Below are 17,558 nucleotides of genomic sequence, written 5' to 3'. Positions count from 1 at the left end.
TGGAAACCATCACCCTCCATGTTCAATTGAGTTACCTGGATTCCTTTCTCAGGCGGGTGATGAGAACATCACATAAGCTATAGCACGGTTGTGGAATTATAATCCACGTTAGGTTTTTGGGGTGTTTGTTTGTTTTAACTGAAAACCTTCAGTTGTTTGTACATTTGGAGTCACTTCCAAATGTGACAATCTGGAGACTGTTCACCTGGGAGGCTAAGTGACAGCCACAGCACTGGAGTATTTCCCAGGGGTCGGATAGCATAACCGTTCAAGTGTGAACTCTGAAATCTGGGTTCAAGTGTGCCATTTGCCAACTGAGTAACTTTGGGTCAGTTACCGGACACTACCTCCTGCCGGTACATTTAAAGTGGGGTGCCTTGTGGCCAGCAGGCATTCCAATGCCACAAACATCTATCGAGCAGCTACCCTAGGCCAAGTGCTGGCGACACAGCGGTGACCTGGCCGTCCAATGCAAGCATACTCTCATCATGCCAGCCTGTCTTATTTCCTTCACAGCACTTACCACTACCTGAAACACTCTCATGTGCTGGCTTGTCGCCCCTCCCTACAAGGTAAGCTTCATGAGAGCAGGGGTCCTGTCTGTCTTGTCCGTTCATATCTCTCAAGGGCCAAGCAACGTCTGCTACACAGTTACTCAGTCCCTTTGGAAAGAAGGAATGACCAAGTCAGAAGAAATCCCCCGGCTCTAATATTTTGCTGGAGAAGGTAGGGAGAAAAGATTAAAAATAAAGGTACACATTTCAAGGGGCTCTGGCTCGCCACAAACACATGTGGCCCCCTGGGCTTCCTCGGGCTCCAGTCCCAGGCGCCTCCGGGGACAAAAAAGATCTCGCCGTCCTGACAGCCCCGCACGGCTGCAGAGACACGAGCAACGGGCACGAGAAAGGCGGGAGAAGGAAAGCTGGGCCACGCACCCCGTGGGAACTTTTGCGGACGTCCCCTTCGTTCATTTGCTCAACAGGTACTTATTAGGCTCCTAAGGCATGCGGGGCATAAAGCAGAGACGTGACAAAGTCCTGTCCTCATGGAGCTTCCCTCCTAACATACAGACATGGTACACAAGTGCGTAAAGTGGTCCTTTCAGGGAGTGGTAAGTGCCGAGCTGCCACGAGCAGTTCGCGACAGGGGACGGCCGCAGGGGTCCACGGCGGGGTGGCCGGCCAGCGAGAGGCGACCTCTGACCCAGGACCTGAGCCTTCTCGGCACAGGCGGCCGCCGGGGCCCACACTCAGTGAGGAGGCCGCATTCGGGACAGGAACGGCCACAGCGGCAACGAGGCGACTGTCCTGAGGGCGAGGCGCGGGAGGCTGCGGAGGAGCAGGCCCTGGACTCCCGCGCCGGACGCCCGGCCCTCGGGGCCCGGGAAGCGCGGGCGGGCGGGCGGGCGCCGCGGCCGGGGGGCCGACGTCACCACCGCGCCGCCGGGGCCCCCGGAGCGCGGGCCGGAGCGGGGGCGCGGGGCGGCGGGCCTCCGGGCTTACCTCGGAATTTGAGCTCGTGTTGCGGCTCGAGGCTCAGGACCTGCTCCACCTTCGCCATGTTCCTCGGCGGCGGAACACCTCGGGCGGGGAGACCCCTGAGAGGTCACCTGGGCCGGAAGGCGTGAATGCTGCGCCCCCTTTAAATTTGGAATGGGGGGGGCCAGCCGGGGCGCGGGCTGGGGTCGCCTAAGGGGTGCGCGCCGGGGGGCGGCCTACGCGGTGCAGGCGCAGGGGCGGAGGGCGAGGGCGAGGCCGCGGTGCCCAGCGAGCGCACGGCACGCACGCACGCACGCACGCAGAGACGCACGCACGCACGCAGCAAGCCGGCCGCCACGGCCCGGCGCGCGCTCGGGCGGTGGAGAGCTGGGCGCGCCGAGCCCCTATCGGGCAATGCGCAGGCGCGGCGCTTGCCGCGGGGGCGGGGCTGCCGGACGGCAGGGGGTGGGGCGTTGCGCAGGCCCGGGGGAGGGGCGGGTGGGGGACGCCCAGAATTGAGGACCGTCCCCCTGAAGATTATTTTTTCAGGGCCCGTGGGGGCCAGGCTTTGTGTTAAGTGCTTTACTCAATAATAATAATTAATAAGAATGAACTTCCACTTTCCCCGGCTAATGTGGTGCCAGGCACTTAGAGATTTTGAATAATGAAAGTACTATTTATTCTTATTATAAACATGATGTTTATGGGTGAATGATATGTGCTAGGCACGATGACGTATGGTAAACAATAAATATAAATTTAGTAAGCTACCAATTATTGCTTGCTTATTTTGTGCCACTTTGCTGAACGCTTTGGATAACAACAGCATCAATTATAATAAATAAAAGCTACTCTACATTAAATGTTTGCTATGTAAACAAGCACTGTGCTGAATCCTGTGCTACTAAATGCAACAAATATTTAGAAATACAATGATCAGAAATACTGACTGGTTCCCACCCTCTCACTAGAGCCCACAGGAGAGGCAGCCTTTGAATAAATAACTGCACAAAAAAAGTACATGATTAAAAATTACTGAGACCCCTGGACTTCCCTGGTGGTACAGTGGTTAAGAATTCGCCTACCGGGCTTCCCTAGTGGCGCAGTGGTTGAGAATCTGCCTGCCAATGCAGGGGACACGGGTTCGAGCCCTGGTCTAGGAAGATCCCACATGCCGCGGAGCAGCTAGGCCCGTGAGCCACAACTACTGAGCCTGCGTGTCTGGAGCTTGTGCTCCGCAACAAGACAGGCTGCAATAGTGAGAGGCCCGCGCGCCGCGATGAAGAGTGGCCCCCGCTTGCCACAACTAGAGAAAGCCCTCGTACAGAAACGAAGACCCAACACAGCCATAAATACATAAATAAATAAATAAATAAATAATAAAAATAAAGGAATTCCCTTTAAAAAAAAAAAAACTCTAAGTCCAATGGTGTCATGCCCCTGCTTAAACCCCCAATGTCACTCATCTCACTTAGAATAAATTCCAAAGCCTTCCATGGCCTTGAGGCTCTGTGAGACCTGGTTTCTGCCAGTTTCTCTGACCTCATCCCCCCGCCCCACCTCTAAAAAAGAGAGAAAAAAAAAAAAAAAGAATTCACCTACCAATGCAGGGTACACGGGTTGGAGCCCTGGGCCGGGAAGATCCCACATGCCACAGAGCAACTAAGCCGGTGAGCCACAGCTACTGAGCCAGTGCTCTAGAGCCCACGAGCCAGAACTACTGATCCTGTGTGCCTAGAGACCATGCTCTGCAACAAGAGAAGCCACTGCGATGAGAAGCCCACGCACTGCAATGAAGACTAGCCCCTGCTCGCCGCAAGCAACAAAGACCTGACAGCCAAAAATAATAAATAATTAATTAAAAAAAAAAAGTTACTGAGACCCCATATCTGCTTGGCCTCAAAAGTGAACACTTCACCTCATTATTGACATTTAAATTTTACTTCGTTATGTAATGTTTACTACATAAAATATGTATTAATATTCTCCTTTTCACATATAGATGAAACACAGCAAATAGCTAACACGGACCCTACATGGCAGGCATATGGGGATTCTTTGTACTATTTTTCCCACTTTTCAGTATGCTTGGAATTCTTCATAAGAAAAAGGGTTTTTTAAAGAAAATCTTTGTCTTTTAACTACAGCATTTGGTCGATTTATACTTATTATATTTATGATATATATGGATTTATTTCTACAGTCTTATTTTGCGCCTTCTATTTGTCATGACTGTTTTTTCTTTCCTTTTTGCTTCTTTAGGGCTGACTTTTTTTTTCCTCATTCCACTTTTCTTCCTCTTATATACTCTATTTATGTTGTTTTAGTGATCACTCTTTACTTTGCTCCCTGAAAATAAAAGCACTTAGGCATACTTTAATCACCCATCCCATAAATTATATGCCTTAATTATAGTATATTTTAATCTTTTCCTTTTTCACCAGTGAGTCATTACTAAATTGTTTATATAGTCAATGTTGGTTTACACTCAACCACACAGTTACCAGTTTCTTTACTCATCTTTTCTTCTTGCGTCTCAGAACTTACAACCAGGATCACTTTCCTCGTGCCTGAAATAGAGCCTCTAAACTCTATTTCAGTGAGTTCGTTGCAGCAAATACTATCGGTTTTTGTTCATCTGAAAATTACTTTATTTTTCCCTTGTTCTTGCAAGGTATTTTGGCTGGTTTACTAGAGGGATAATTGTTCTCTCTCAGGGCTGTGAGGATGCCGCCACTGACTTCCAGCTTTCGTTGTTACTGCTGAGGTTTCAGATGACAATCTCCTCATTATTCCTTCAAAAATAATCCGTTTGGGGCTTCCCTGGTGGCTCAGTGGTTAAGAATCCACCTGCCAATGCAGGGGACACGGGTTCAAGCCCCGGTCTGGGAAGGTTCCACGTGCCGCGGAGCAACTAAGCCCATGCGCCACAACTACTGAGCCTGCGCTCTAGAGCCCATGAGCCACAACTACTGAAGCCTGAGCACCTAGAGAGCCCATGCTCTGCAACAAGAGAAGCCATGACGATGAGAAGCCCGTGTACCGCAACTAAGAGTAGCCCTCACTCACCACAACTAGAGAAAGCCCACGTGCAGCAACGAAGACCCAACACAGCCAATAAATAAATAAATTAAATAAATAAATTTTTTAAAATATAAAAAAAAAGTTTTTTCCTGTTGTTCTGGGGTTCTGCAGTTTTATCACGATGTATCTTTTAATTTATTGTCTTAGCCCATTCAGGCTGCTTTAACAAAATACCATATAGACTGGATGGCTTAAATAACAACATTTATTTCTCACAGTTCTGGAGCCTGGGAAATTCAAGATCAAATCACCAGCAAATTCTGTACCAGGTAAGAGCCCACTTTCGGTTCATAGTCAGCTATTTTCTTGCTCTCTGGGGTCTCTTTTATAAGGGCACAAATCCTATTCATGAGGTCTCCCCGCTCATGACCTTATCACCCCAAAGACCACAGGTCCTTAATACCATCATTCAGGAATTGGGTTTCAGCATATGAATTTTGGGGAGGATACAAATGTTCGGTCTATAGCATTTATCCTGCTTGAATTCCCGAGGGTTTCTGAATTTGTTGACTTGTATCTTTCATCGTTCTGGAAAATTCTCAAACAATATTTTTTAAAATTTTTTAAATTGTTGTAAATACACATAGCATATAATTTACTATCTTAGTCATTTTAACGGTACAGTTCAATGATATTGAATACATTCGCATTATCGTGCAACCATGACCGCCATCCACCTGCAGAACTCTTTTCATCTTGCAGCTAGAACTCCATACCCAGAAAACAACAAGTCCCTATTCCCCCTCCCCACAGCCCCTGGTAATCACCATTCTACTTTCAGTCTCTATGAATGTGACTACTCTAAGTAAGTGGAATTGTACAGTATTTGTCCTTTTGTGTCTGGCTTATTTCACTTAGCATAATGTCTTCAAGATTCACCCATGTTGGAGCATGTGTGACAGTGTCTCTTTTAAATGTTACTTTAGTCCATCCTCTCACTCTTTTCTCCCAGAAGTCTGACTAGTAGTTTATTCAACCAGTATTCTTCAAACTGCAGGTTGTTTCCCAAAGGCGACATAAAATCACCGTTCTCCGTGTCTCTTTGCCTCTCTGTCACAGCTTCATCTCTCATCTCTGTGTCCCGTATTGTGGATATTTCTTCAGATGTCTCTTCCACTCAGTAATTTTCCCTTAGACTGCCGATAAACCTATTTCAGGAGTTTTTCATTTCAGTTATTTTTTTTTAAGCCTCTAAGTTCTATTTTGCGCAGACCTCCTAGAGAACAGACTTGAGGTTATGGGGAGGGGGAAGGGTGAGCTGTGACAGGGCGAGAGAGAGTCATGGGCATATACACACTAACAAACGTAGTAAGGTAGATAGCTAGTGGGAAGCAGCCGCATGGCACAGGGATATTGGCTCGGTGCTTTGTGACAGCCTGGAGGGGTGGGATAGGGAGGGTGGGAGGGAGGGAGACGTAAGAGGGAAGACATATGGGAACATATGTTTATGTATGACTGATTCACTTTGTTATAAAGCAGAAACTAACACACCATTGTAAAGCAATTATACCCCAATAAAGATGTTAAAAAAAATAAAATAAAATAAAATAAAAATAAGTTCTATTTTGTGCCTTTATACAACTAAGGATCCCATTGGCAGGTCTCTAATATTGGTTCCAGGCCCCCCTCCACACAAGGAATGGTGCCGTATTGGGGTTTTAGTGTTGATCTCCACTGTTGTCACTTTAGGCAGTGGCAGTGGCCAGATCAGCTTGATGAGGGGAAGTCCATGTTCTTGGGCCCATGCAGAGCTTCCACACCTGCTGCCATGAACACTGTAAAGTAAACTCAGTGTACAAGCAATGGCAGGGCTGGCCCAGAATTTGTCACCCTGTCCAGTGGATTATTACTGAGTCACTGATGCCCTTGGGTGGGCATTCACATGGGACACTGGAAATATCTTCACACTGAGCTCATCCTGGGAGGCATCCACCTCACCCCTCCCCACACCTCCTTCTCACGAAATCCGGCTCTGCTGTATCTGTTCCTGGCCACCCACTCCCCAGGGGTCAGTGTACATCTGTGCTTCTGGTCATCTCTCAGCCAGACGAAGTAAACATCTAAATGTACTGCCTGAGATTCTGGAAAATCTATGGATTCCATTTATGTTGTAATTCTGCAACCTGACCAATTAAATCTGGGCTATGATTTTCAGCAAGGTCGAAAACCTATAGCTGCAAGAAATAAAGGATTATTTTGGGACTCTGTAGAATCTCTCTGGCTTTCCAACCGTGACTTAAGCTGAGAGGTTAAAGAGCTTATCATTTACTTTCCATAACAGTTCCAGGAGGGAGTTCCCTGGCCACAGTGGTTAGGACTCCTCACTCTCACTGCCAAGGGCCCAGGTTCAATCCCTGGCCAGAGAACTAAGATCCCACAAGTCATGTGGCCAAAAAAAAAAAAAAAGAAAAGCTCCAGGAACTCAAATGCAGCCACCCACCCCCACACACACAGTCCCGTGGTCATCACTGCCATGTCAGGGGTAGCAGCCACTCGGCTCTCCCGGGCCCTTGCTGCTGTGGGCACTACATCACAGTCAGATGCAGATGTGAAGGCAAGTAGCAGTGATGCCACTGCATATTACTCGTAGATTACTTGTAACGCACGCTGGATGGTAAACTGACTCTCTGGGATAACAATAACTGATTTGTAGTTTGGGCAGATTTCTGTGACACAAACGCTCCCACCATGACCGATTTTAAGCCACCTATGGAACACCGCGGAACACAGAGTTAAAAGAGATGCACCATTGGCTTCTGCGAGCTGGTCCGAGCCTAGCACACCCTTGCCTCTGTTCCACACCCCATGGGCACCACAGTCAAGCATGAGGATGTGGCTAAGTCAGCCCCAGAATCCCCTCTTCGAGGGTCTGTTTCCTGGGACCACTCTTGGTACAAAGTACTCTATCAGTCAAGGTCCAGCCAGGAAAGAAGAAACTACACCAGTTATTTTGACAAAGATAATTTAGTATGAGGAAATGGTTAATCAGGTAAGGGGGAACTGTAAAAGCCAGAAGAGGAAGACGCCGAGGTATCGCGAGGGTAGTGGGGCTGGGGGCAGGGGAACATAGGCAAGGTGTCGGGGCATTAGACCCCAGGAACTCAGAGGAGAGGCTTGTGCAAGTGGAAGCAGACTGGCCAGTGCTGGGGCCTCTGAGGGGATGCAGTGAGGATGCTTTTGGGATCACCCCCCAGAAAGGAGCAGGCTGCTGCCAGGTGGAGGGTGGCTGCTGAGGTGACAGTGACAGGAGCACGCAGCAGACAGGAGGAGCAAGACCCCCTTCTCAGCCCTCCTGCCTTTGGGTCTTCCTCAAGCGCCTGTACTGAGGGAACCTGACAGGAAAGCAGCTGCCTGAGGAGAAATGAGTGGACAGGGCTCCAGCTCCAGCACCTCAGAGCAGAGAGCAGAGGGTTGGTTTAGAGCCGAGGGGAAATGGCTTCCTAATCCCCACACCCTCTTTGATTTCTTTAAACACTGAAGACTGTTTACAACTTTCTCAGTAGCTGAAGTGTGTGCAGTTTCAATGCTGTTGTTAACTGCTGGCTCAGGGCGTCCTGTTTCCTTGTGTGTTTTATGATCTTCCACCTTACTTATGGGAATCTTTTGAGGTCTGGTGTTGCCATCACCCATCACCACGTAGCTAATCACTCCAAAGCCCAGTGGCTTCAGACGTCACACACTGTCAGTCTCCCTCGCACGCATGGGCGGGGGGTGTGCCTGGCCTCTCATGGGGCGACAGGAAGAGAAGGGCTGAGGCTGTGCAGGGAGTTTAGAACCAGCTGCATAGTTAGAGGGCATGGCCCCTGAGACGGCCCTCATTTCAGACACCAATGGCCAGTGTCAGGGGAGGCGGTGCTCCTAAAATCACCCTCAGGTGTGACAATTCAATAGCGGGACTCACAGAACTCATGAAAGCTGGTGTGCTCATGGTTATGGTTTATTACAGGAAAAGGACTCATGGTTATGGTTGATTACAGGAAAAGGACACAGATTCGCATCGGCCAAGTGAGGAAGCGCATGTGGCAGAGGATTCTAAACGTGGAGCTCCCGTTGCCCTCTCCCTGCAGGGTTGGGAAGTGTTACTCTTCAGGGTCCATGTGTGACAATGTGTACAGAGCATCAGCAGCCAGGGAAGCTCACCTGAGCTTCTGTGTCCAGAGTTCCAGAGTTTTTATTGGGGCTCCATTACATAGGCACAATTGGTCCACCAATTGCCCATAGGGCTGTTTCAGTCTCCAGGTTCAACTGATATCATGTGACCCTAAGTCACACTGTTGCTCTTTCTGGCATGGCCAGTCCCCTTTCTCAGGCTATCTGCATATGCACCTCCCCACTCCGGTGCCCTATATCACATTGTGAAGACTATCCAGTATGACCCTCAGGCAAACAGATACTCCTATCAGTCACAAAATCCCAAGGGTCCAGAGATCACCCCCCAGAAGGCTGGACAAAGGCCAGACCTTGATTTGGCCAAGTCCAAATTCCCCATTCTACAGGCTGGAATCACAGGAAGGCTCACATGCTCACACGTCTGGCACCTGGCCAGGAGGTCTCAGCAGCTGGAACACCTGGGGCTCCATGGCCACCGCCCTCTGACTTCACGTTTGCCCACATAGTCCCTCCACATGGAGGCTGCAGGGGACAGCACTTTCTACATGGCAGCTCAGGGCTTGAAAGCCAGTGTCCTGATGTTACTGAGCCCAATTTGGGTCCACTTGCCTGCACGCAGTAAAGCCCACCTACTGACACTGGGTCGTGGTGAAGGAAAGTGCGACATTTAATACAGGGCGCCAACAAGGAGTCCAGGCAGACAGCGCTTAGAAGACCCAAACTCCCCAAGGGCTTTCAGGGAAAGGTTTTAAAGACGGGGTGAGGGAGAGGGGTTGTGGGGTGTGTGATCAGCTCGTGGACTTTCTTCTGATTGGCTGGTGGTGAGGTAATCGGGAGTCAACATCATCAACCTTCTGGGTCTAACTGGTCTGGGGTCTCCATGCTTGTGGGCAGCATACAGTTAACTTCTTCCACCTGGTGGGGGTTTCAGAGTCTACAAAACAGCTCACAGGACGTGGCTCAGAATATTACCTCTAGCCCTTGAGGAGGAACCAAAGGTCCTTGACTTTGTTTAACAGCTAAACGTTATTATTTTGTCTTGATTGACTGTTTTCCTTTCTTTCTGCATTTCCTCACTTCTCTGATTAAATTTATTCTTTTTCTAAAGTTTTTCTACAGACAAAAGGCAGGTGGAGGGCATGGCAGGGAGCAGAGGGTCAGGTCCTGGTCTGGGAAGGCCCCATAGGGTCCTGCTCAGTTACACTGAGAGAGGGAGAGAGAAACAGAGAACAGGTGAGCCAGGTAGAGGCTGTGTCACCTTTTGTAAACTGGTGTCAGAAGTCACCCAGGGCCACTTATGCACTGCATTCTATCCTTCGAGGCAGTCAAGAGGCCTGTCCAGGTTCAAAGGGAGGGGACAGAGACTCTACTTCCGGATGAGGGTGTGGCAAGGTCCTAGTAGAGCACATGGGGCAGGAAACATCGTTGCGCCGTCTGTGGAATATCCAGTCTTCTGCCAGGTAGGAGGCAGGGATGGGCACCAGCCAGGGTAACCTCAAACCTTTGGAAAGTTGCCCTGTTTTCACGAATCTCGGAGGAAATGGCCTTTTCCCTTCCCTTTGGAGCTGGGGGCAGTATTTTCAGCTGACTGTACGTTGAAGGCCCCTGCTAGACTCCCTACCTGGGATGGGCCCTGAACTTTGTCTTTCATCCTATGATACCCAAAAGACTGAGAAAATCATGCTCACAACTTCAATTTTCCAGGACAGAACCCAGCTCCAGGACTCGGCTTCTCAACGAGGGTTTCATTCTCCCTTTCTTTTTTGGCATCAGAGCACCCCGGTTCCAGCTGCTCAATGCTCTTAGAACGCGAGTTGTTTTGATTGGGAGGGTCACGCAGAATATCCAATCCTCCTCCATACTGGCAGAAATAGGAGTCTCATGAAGAGAGTTTTCATGTTAAAATACTTTCTTATCTTGTTTTTCCAAAACAAACAACTTTTTGTTGAAGTATAGTTGATTTACAATGTTGTGTTAGTTTCTGGTGTTGGCAAAGTGATTCAGTTATATATATATAATATATATATATAATATATATATTATATATATAAAATATATATTTTATATATATATTATATATATATATACACACACACATATATATATTTACCTGTGCCATACAGTAGGTCCTTGTCGTTTATCTATTTTATCATGTTAAAATATTTTCATTGCACCCAGTTCTCAGATCTCAGTTTCTAATATCATTCCCAATAAATGGAACCAGGATGCCACAGAAAAATGGCTGATTCTAAGAAGGGAGCATGGAACATATGAAATGGACCTGGAGCATCTTAGAGTGCCTGGAAATAAGGAAGTGCTCAAAAGACAAAACTAGGTGGTATGTCAAAGGGACACAGGAGCCAGTGAAAGAGTTCCCAAAGGAACAGTTTAAGCAACAGCGATCAATAGCATAGTATTGGATTATAACCTGAAGAGTAAAATAAATATCCATGAGTCCATACTGATATGAATCATTTATTGAGTAAATAGAGTAGAAAAGACAGAAGAATTCCAAATAATTTATGTTAGCTATTCCTCCCTCAAAGAGGTGGGAAATAACCCCCCACCCCCTGAGTGACGGCTATGTTTAGTGACTTCTTTCCAAAGAGTACAAGATGGAAAGTAGGGAAATAGTAACTCTATGAAGAGAGACCTGGCGAATGGTACCCCAGCCAGGTGATCAATGATGAGTCATGGTGGGAGCATGGACCCTTGATACGATGTGATGAGAAGGGCAATTCACCTCAGGCACAGGCAATTCACCTGTGGTATCCCCCCCTCCCCCGCAGAAGCCCACAGTTCCAGTCTAATCACAAGGAAAACATTGGAAAAACCCAAACTGAGGGACGTCCTACAAAATACCTGAGCAGCACTCCTGAAACTGTCAAGGTCATCAAAAACAAGGAAAGTCTTAGAAACTGTCACAGCCCAGAGAAGCCTCAGGAGATGTGATGATTAAATGTCACGTGGTGTCTCAGGTGGGGTCTTGGAACAGAAAAGGGGCATCAGGGAAAGCCAAGGAAATCTGTATAAAATATGGACTTCAGTTAACAGTAACATGGTCATCACATGAATAGTGGTTCATTAGTTGTGACAAACCGTATCACATGGGAGACGTTAGAGATAGAGGAGACTGGGTGCTGGGCACATAGACACTCTCTTTACTATCCTTGCAACTTTTCTTTTTAAAAGAACTTTTATTGAAATGTAGTTGATTTACAATGTTGCGTTAGTTTCAGGTATATGGCAAAGTGATTCAGTTATACATATACATATTCTTTTCCAGATTCTTTTCCCTTATAGGTTATTTTAAGATATTGAGCAGAGTTCCCTGTGCTCTACAGCAGGTCCTTGTTGTTTATCTATTTTATATACAGAAGTGTGTATATGTTAATCCCAAATCCCTATTTTATCCCTCCCCCCGGGCTTTGCAAATTTTTTGTAACTCCAAATCTATTCTAAATTTAAAAGTTTATTTAAAATATTATTATTGGATTTTCAAATACCTAAATTGGCATTCTCTATAGTGCAATCAGTTACTGTTGCTCTCTGACCCTCAAATTCTTTGATAACCAGAATGCATAAGGTTGAAGCACATTGAAGAAATGGGTGGCTTTGTTGAACTGGTGTCTCACCCCCTTTCCTGCTTCGGAAATGCCGCCACCCATGGCTGTCCAAATCCCACCCATCCTTCCTGGCCTCAGTCAGTCACTCACTCGTTCTCTCTTTCATTCATTCACTCATCCAAGCAGCATTTCGCAGGATCCACTGCATCAGCATCCTGCAGTGCATAGATTTAACCTTGGCTACAAAGGACCTTACTGTCTAGTGAGGGGAGTCAAGAAGAAAGAGACCAAGAGACAATGAACTTTACTCTGGGGACTGGGAGAAAACTTAAAAGCTCATAGGGTATTAGAGAATAATCTTGGGAAAACAGTAGGAAAGATCTTGCCAGACGGAAAAGAGAAGGAAGAGTTCTCCAAGTAGAGGAATAGCAAATGCAAAGGCCCTGGGGCACACGGCCTGCCAGGGCCTCTCTGGGGAAAGGCAAGGGGTAATAAAACTTTCTCAAATTTATTTAGCTCCTGCTCTGTGTCAGGCAGTAGGTTAGCATACGCATTTGTTTCCTATAGTGCCGTAACAAATGACCACAAAAGTGTGGCTTAAAACAGCACACGGGACTTCCCTGGTGGTCCAGTGGGTAAGACTCTGCGCTTCCAATGAAGGGGACCTGGGTTCGATCCCTGGTTGGGGAACTAGATCCCACATGCATGCCGCAACTAAGAGTCTGCCTGCCGCAACTAAGAAGTCTGCATGCCACAACTAAAGATCCCACATGCCGCAACTAAACATGCTACAGCGAAGACCTGGCGCAGCCAAAATAGATAGATAGATAAAAAATAATAATAATTTTTTAAAAAGCACATATTTATTATCTTACAGTTCTGGAGGTCAGCAGTTTGAAATGGGTCTTACGAGGCTAAAATCCATCTGCAGGCTCCTTGCCTTTTCCAGCTCCTGGAGGTTGGCCACAGACCTTGGCTTCTTGCCCCTTCCTCCATCTTCAAAGCCAGCAACATAGCATCTTCGACCTTCATCTCCCAGGACCTCTACTTCCCATGTATTGAGTGTGTATGTGTGGGCCAGATACTGCCCCAAGTGCTTTGTTTATATTAACTTGTTTAATCGTCACCATGTCAGGAGGGTGACCTAGCCCCACTTTACAGACGAGGAGACCAAAGCACTGAGAAGCGTACCAGCAAGGGCCAGGGTGATGGGCCTTCCGTTGTGCTATAGAGTCTAGGTGTCACCCTTGGCTATCCTAGAGGATGTCCTATCCAGATGAGTAACATGACCAAATGCATTGGTTCTTTGTTTGGTTGGTTTGTTTCATTTTGTTAAATTTTTTTTCATTTTTCTTTTTTAAATGTATTGTTTTACTTATTTATTTTTAATTGAAATATAGTTGATTTACAGTGTTTCAGGTGTACAGCAAAGTGATTCAGTTATACATATAAAATGCATTGTTTTTCAGAAAGAGACCCACAGACATAGAAAACAAACTTATGGTTACCAAAGGAGAAGAGGGGGAGGGATAATTTAGGAGTTTGGGATTAACATATACACACTACTATACCTAAAATAGATAAACAACAAGGACCTACTGTATAGCACAACTATACTTTAATAAAATAAATACATAAATAAAACCATTCCAATAGTTAGAAAGCCTTAAAAATAAATAAAATGCTCAAAGCAAAAACAAAAATGTATTGTTTTTAAGTACACTTTTAATTTTGCAACAATTTTAGACTTACTGAGAAGTTGCAAAAAGTAGCACAAAGAGGTTTGTCTGCTCCTTACCCAGTTTTCCCAATGTTTCCCAATGTTATCATTTTACATCATTTTACACAACTGTGGAACGTTACACAACATTGGAACGTTTATCATTGTAAACTCCAGACTGCTTTTGGACGTCACCAGTGTTTCCACAAATGTCCTTTTACCGGATCCAGTCCAGGATACCACACTGCATTTAGCCAGTTTATTTTTCACAGAGATGCTCTGGAAGCTGACTGGGGGTTGGAGTGATGTCACCATCAACTGTAGCCTCCGAGGACCAAGTGTCACATGACCATCCTGAGAGGCACGGGTTTCTCCGACATTCTCAAAACGATGAGTGATAACATCACTTTCTCCAGTTTGAAGCTGAGGGAACCAAGGCACAGGGAGGTTTAAACACTCTCCCAAGAGGAGTGAGAAACTGGAGCTGGAGGACACGGACGTGGATGAAAGGGACCACAGGGGTGAGGGTGGGGTGCGTTTCTCAGAAGTGGAGGCCACAGTGAGGGACTGGGGGACGACCACAGAATCCTGTGGCCCTGCCCGAGGCCCTTCCCACTGGCTGTTCCCTCTCCTGCGGGGGCCTTCCCAGGGCCACCTGACACTGTCACCGTCATTCGACCACTTCCTGACCGCCTGCTGCGCACGGAGCACCAGGCTAGGTCCCGGTCACATGTGGAGACACGTGCGCACAGGCGAAAACGAACCTCGGGAGGGGAGTGGTGGGCGCTGGAGGTCCAAAGGCGGGTGGGTGTGAGCTGGACGGGACACCCGCCTGAGAAGCCCGCTCTGTGAGGCTTCCCTGACACCAGCTTCTAAGCCAGGCTGTTCCTTCCCAGCGCTTGTCAACGTGGACTTACTGATCTATTTATATGCGGCCCCTCTCCCCACTAGGACACAAGCTTCATAAGGATCCCGCTGGATGTGAGCTCCTAGCGAAGCCTCCAAGCACAGCAATCGGTAGAGGAGGGAGGGAGGGAGGGAAGAGGATCCAGGGTCACCAGGTATTGAAATTTCAGGACCAGCTCACACATACGCTGTGTTAAAACCCACATGGACCCAGCAGCTCCAAACCGGCCCAGATGGAGGTGGAGGGTCATGGACTCAGAACCACCCCACTTCTTTGCAAACAGGGGTGCACTCGTGTGGCCCGAGGTGGCCTAACCCTTGTCCAAAGAGGGGGGCCCTCCAGGCTCAGGCAGGAGGGCTCGGGAAGGGCTCCCTGCTCAGGGGAAGGAGACGGATGCTTTCTCCCTTCCCCGCCCAGGAGCAAGCTCTCCCTGCTGCCCTGAGCTCCCTTGGTTCGTCATTCCTGACTGGGAGCGACCTGCGGGGGGATGGATTTGTGGTCCCCATCTCTGCGCTCAATACATGTCTGATGCATGAACGAAATAATGTAATTAAGAATTTGAAGGTGGGGTGGGGAGAGTCTTTTCCATCCTTAGGCCTCGTCCCCAAGCACCCAGAAGGCCACATTTGCATACAAATAATTGATATTCTAATTACAAATCATTGGCATTGATTTATTAAGCAGATCCCCAAAGGATCTCTAGAAGATAATTAGATTCCAAGCTCCTTAGGGGTTAGGAAGGCATATTTACCTCCCTGTTTCCCCCCCTCCACCCCGGCGGTGTGAGGAGAGGCGCTACGTGACGCGTGTTTGATGAGATGGGGTAAGCCTGCTCTCCTTGTGGGGAGAGCTGATAGCGGCCCCATAGATCATTTCCAGTTTGTCGGGGGGTGTTCAGGGGACAGGGGACACCTCCATTTGTGCGTTTGCAAGTTTGTGTGTGTGTGTGTGTGTGTGTGTGTGTGTGTAATTTGCAAACCTCGCTTTTCCCCAAGCCCGAGTGATTTTCCACCGTGTGAGTGGCCTTCCCTCACGGAGGGGGCACACCACCCGAGCGTGGGGACCGAGGGACAAAAGACACGCAGACCCCTCGTCCAGGCCCAGCCGGAGACAAAGCCAAGCAAGACAGAGCCTCCAGTGGCCCTGCCACGGGGTGGCAGGGGCTGGAGGTGTTGGACCCTCCAGGTCATCTCTATGGGCCTCTTTCCCAAGCCACCCCAAATAGATGACATTAGTACATTAAAAAAAAGAAAAAAAAGCCACCAGTGAAGGAAGCCGTCAATAGAAAACGGCAGTTTTTACTGATCTGATTAAAAACTCTGCTTGCTCTGAGAATGCAGCTTCGAGTCCCCCCACGTCCGCTGTCTTTCTGACCCACTGGCCACCCCCAGGGCCCTGTGAGAATAGACACCTTGCTGCAGTCCCAGACACCAGGCTCAGAAGAAGAGGAGTCCCCTGCGACACGACCCCCCAGAACTCAGTGGCAGAGCCCGCCCAGCAGGGCCCGGGAGGGCCCAGGGTTGGAGGGCAGGAGGGGTTGGCAGGAGAGAGCGCTGGTGAGAGGGAGGGAGGGGCAGGTGTTGCAGCGGAGGTGTTTTAAGATTTGTTTTCTCCACTTCCACGTTCCTGTGTCCTGCTCCCAGGAATGCTTAGGGCCACAGATTTTCAAGTGACTGTCAGGACTTTGCATTTCTGTCTGGGCGCGGGGAAACAAAAACAAGCGATCACACTATATAAAGCAAACGCAGTGTTCTCAGGAAATCCGAACAGCTGCAGCAGACCCCATCAGCTCACGCTGGGAAAGGCCTTGCTGACCCCATCTGGGTGGTGGAGGCTGCTGCCTGGGCCACAGACCAGTTTAGCAGCTCTGAGATGTACTAGGTGTGTGACCCCCCCCCCCCCCGGCAGGTTCCTAAGCTGTGGGCAATGCCCTCCAGCCAATGCCCCGGGACACAGCTGCAGCGGACTGAGGGGGCGTCATTGCTCACTGCAGTGCAGAGGAGGTAGCTCAGAACACCCGAAGGGAGCGAGATGAGGGAGGGTTTCACTCTGGGTTAGATGCAAGGGAGGGCAGACCAGAGGCAGCTTACAGCTGTAACCAACTGGCAACGCAGTAGCCTACCCATCACTCAGATTAGCTGGGAGAGGTCAGTTTGGGGGGTTTGGACAACGTCCTTGTTTTGTCTGGGCTCAGAAGGATGACAGAGGGGTCTTGTTATTGTCTCGACCCACCCTGGTCACGGAGTGGCCCTGTGGGATGCTGGTGCCCTGTGGAATTCCGTTCAACAGGAGAGAGGACATCAGGACCAGCTGTGAGTGCCAGGCCAGCTCCCGGCTGCCAGGAGCTGCTTTTCCTTCCCTGCTCACGCCTCATCTGTAACGTGGAGAATAATCAAAGTTTCCCTCTCTAAGGTTTGGGGAGGATGCAATGAATGAATGCAAGTGAAGTTCTTAGTGCCCTGTGCCTGGCACATAGTAATTCCTCAATAAAATATTAGCTATGACCACGAGGGTGGCATTGCAGACAGCTCTCCCGGTCTCTTGTGTTGCGTCTGGGAGGCTTGTATGCTGTGTGGGCTTGGGAGCTGTTCTGTTCCTGGAGATTTTACTTATTGCAGGGAGAGTTTTTTTGGTACATTGTGAAGGAAATGAGTTCATCGCATAGGTAAATCCCTCTCACCCCAAATACGGCA

The 17,558-nt window shown here is 48.5% G+C and overlaps 1 protein-coding gene across 1 annotated transcript in view; it reads right to left on the bottom strand.

Moving 5' to 3' along the window:
* VAPB (VAMP associated protein B and C) overlaps nt 1-1,745 on the bottom strand; it is a 49,488-nt gene extending 47,743 nt beyond the window's left edge. The window contains exon 1 of the mRNA XM_082671434.1: nt 1,503-1,745. Coding sequence (XP_082527560.1) covers nt 1,503-1,560 — 58 coding nt within the window. The 5' untranslated portion in view covers nt 1,561-1,745. The remainder of the gene's footprint in view (nt 1-1,502) is intronic.
* Between the last annotated feature and the right edge of the window lie 15,813 nt (nt 1,746-17,558).

The sequence above is a fragment of the Grampus griseus genome (genome assembly GCF_964374135.1).
Source record: "Grampus griseus genome assembly, chromosome: 14".
Taxonomy (NCBI): Eukaryota; Metazoa; Chordata; class Mammalia; order Artiodactyla; family Delphinidae; genus Grampus; species Grampus griseus.
This window is presented reverse-complemented; position numbering and strand designations above follow the sequence as displayed.